At 55.4% G+C, this 2,435-nt stretch overlaps 2 protein-coding genes across 4 annotated transcripts in view; one reads left to right on the top strand and one right to left on the bottom strand.

Annotated features, from left to right (window-relative positions):
* LOC113204620 (activator of basal transcription 1) overlaps positions 1 to 2,435 on the bottom strand; it is an 8,579-nt gene that overhangs the window by 5,556 nt on the left and 588 nt on the right. The gene's annotated exons all lie outside the window — the stretch shown is intronic.
* Positions 1,123 to 2,435, top strand: part of LOC113204510 (leukocyte elastase inhibitor-like) — a 38,563-nt gene continuing 37,250 nt past the window's right edge. For 2 of the 3 annotated variants that reach the window (XM_052268405.1, XM_052268406.1), the window contains exon 1: positions 1,125 to 1,354. In XM_052268405.1, coding sequence (XP_052124365.1) covers positions 1,338 to 1,354 — 17 coding nt within the window. In that variant the 5' untranslated portion in view covers positions 1,125 to 1,337. Of the gene's footprint in view, positions 1,355 to 2,435 lie in introns of all 3 variants that reach the window. The other variant, XM_052268407.1, reaches the window with a different exon arrangement.

Genomic DNA, 2,435 nt, shown 5'->3' with positions numbered 1-2,435 from the left:
CAGGTAATTACGTCGTACCCGTGTACGCGAAAGAAAGGGGGAGTAAAAGCGATGTCGAGCGAAGCCGTGCAAAATAAATTATGTGGCGATTTGTTTTCGAAAAAAAAACAAACAACACACACCACGAATCAGCCAGGGGCGAGTTCCAGAATGATTCCCCCCTTGATAGAGCGTCCAATGAACATGGGTGCGGTACGCAATCCTTTTGCTCCTAGAACCCCCCCCCCCCCTGTCTTCCCCTCTGTTGGGTCGTGCGGTCTTGCTGTACCCTGTACCATCCCAAACCTTTCTCTCCCTCGCTCCCCTCCTTGAGAATGCGTGTGTCGCGTGGTCCCAAACTTCTATTCTCTAGGTACCCCGTGAGTTGACTTTTCGCCTGAATGCCTGAGAGTAAGAGCTGCATCGGATTTTGCCACTTTCCGAATCCGATCTCGGAAGCAATCAGGAAAAAGGCACACAAATCATTAAAATTTTGGGGACTGTATTTGCGAGATCGGGATCGCAAGTCGAAAAAGTCCGGGAGCTCTCGGTTAATGATCGCTGCAGTGTAGGATAGGGGAGGATTGCGACACGGGACTCTACCACTTAGCTGGAAAACCTTACGGAATTTCCACGTGCGACGTGGACTTTTCCCTCCCAGACCATCCTCCCCGTTCTTGTGGATTGGATGACGCGAGTTTGCCAGCCTTGAACATCTTCGTTGTACTGCGGCGACGGTCCCCGCGATCGATGTCATGTCATCAACACACAATCGAGCTTCATGTTGATCGCACACGTTTGCCCCGCCCCGCCCCGCCCCGCCCCGCCATGCTGCGACGAGTCGGTGGTGGCCGCGGCCTTCCCGGTTTTGGTCTGGTTTCACGACGTGACGATGATGATGATCGAGGTCGGGCCGGGCTGGGCCGGGCGGCTGGGAGGGGTCCATGGTGGGTCGCAGCCAGGGCGCAGCTCGCAGCGCATCCTTCCACCCGTACCGCGGTGGTGCCGCGGTGGTGCGTGGTGGCGGTGGGCCGGCTGGCCATGGTGGGCGCTGCCGCCGCACCACGCCACCACGCCCCACCACGACCCGCCACACCCCGGTGTGCGTGTGTGAGAGAGATCCTGCGCGCCTCACGCCGCCCTGTGTTGTGGTTCAGTCAGTCGCTTTTCGCAAGTGGCGTCGAGCGGCAGGGACTCTCCACGCTCTGCTCCGCTCCCCTCCCGGCCGCCGCGCCGCCGCCGCTGGACCGAACGGCCGCCGGGCCCAAAAGCCGGGCCGAGAGAGCGCGCGCGTGTGCGTGTGTGTGTGTGTGTGTGTGTGTTTGAGTGTGTATTGGACTTGGATACCGTCGCGTTAGATGACAACAAACATGTTGTAAGTAAAGATTTTATTCGCAATTATTCATCAGTCTCGAGAGTTGTTATTCACTTGAAATCCGAATGTACGAATGTCGCTCAGCCGGAGGCAAGTGGACAGAATCATACACTTGCAGGTGTGCAAAAAAAGATTTGCGCTGTAGGTGTGCGAATAGCAATTCGTACAATTGTACAGGTAGCTATTTGCTCCGTCCCCAAGTGTGTGGATGTGTTATTCACACACCTGCATGTGAGTAGATGTGTTGTCGCACACCTGCAAGTGTGTGAATGTTTTCTCTCACCTGAGGGTGCGACATTCGCATCATTAGAATATCCCATTCCCTTCCCCTCTTTAGATTTTAACCTTAGACGAAATAAATGGAAATATTTGCGCCATGTTGTTTTTGTGTACAAGCCATCCTCTAGTAATCGACTAGACAGATATCTTTCTCGGCTTGGATAGGTATCCAGCCGGGTCGGGCCCGGATCCCGCAAAAACACAATAAGGAGGCAAACCCGCCCGCCCGCCTGCATGCGGCACTGGTGGCCGGGGCTAATCACCCACCTCAGTTTATAAATGAAGTCGTCAAAAACTCATGCTACACGTACCGGGTGGCTCAGTGTAACATCTTACCATATAGTGCGTAGGAAATTTGCCTACTTTTATTCGGCAACGCCCGATATCTATGAGCTTTTCGATACAAACTGCAAGAGAGAAACAGCTCTTCCTGCGCTTTGATGTGACCGCACGAAAGTGGGCGCGACGGTATATACGAGCCTGTCGCAGGGTCTGCCCTGAAACTCGTGTTGGCTAACAGCAAATAAAAATTGACCTTTTCACCGATTTCAATTTTCCCTTCAGAATACCAAGTGTCCTGGGATGGCGCGAAGGTTGGTCTGACAGGTTCGAGCCTTGTGTCGCCCCCTCTGACCCCCCCGCCCCTCGCAGCGCCATGAGTGTGCTTCTGTGTAGCGGGATCGGGTGCGACGGCTGCCTAAATGAGGAAGCCCCCGTCCCGCGTCCCGCCCGGGGGGTGCAGCAGGAGGTGCAGGAGGAGGTCGACGCACTCCGGGAGACAGGACCGACGACATGCCGCAGG

The sequence above is a fragment of the Frankliniella occidentalis genome, unplaced genomic scaffold (genome assembly GCF_000697945.3).
Source record: "Frankliniella occidentalis isolate FOCC.00 unplaced genomic scaffold, Focc_3.1 Scaffold69, whole genome shotgun sequence".
Taxonomy (NCBI): Eukaryota; Metazoa; Arthropoda; class Insecta; order Thysanoptera; family Thripidae; genus Frankliniella; species Frankliniella occidentalis.
The sequence above is the reverse complement of the archived record's forward strand: the minus strand, read 5'-3'. Positions and strand labels throughout refer to the sequence as shown.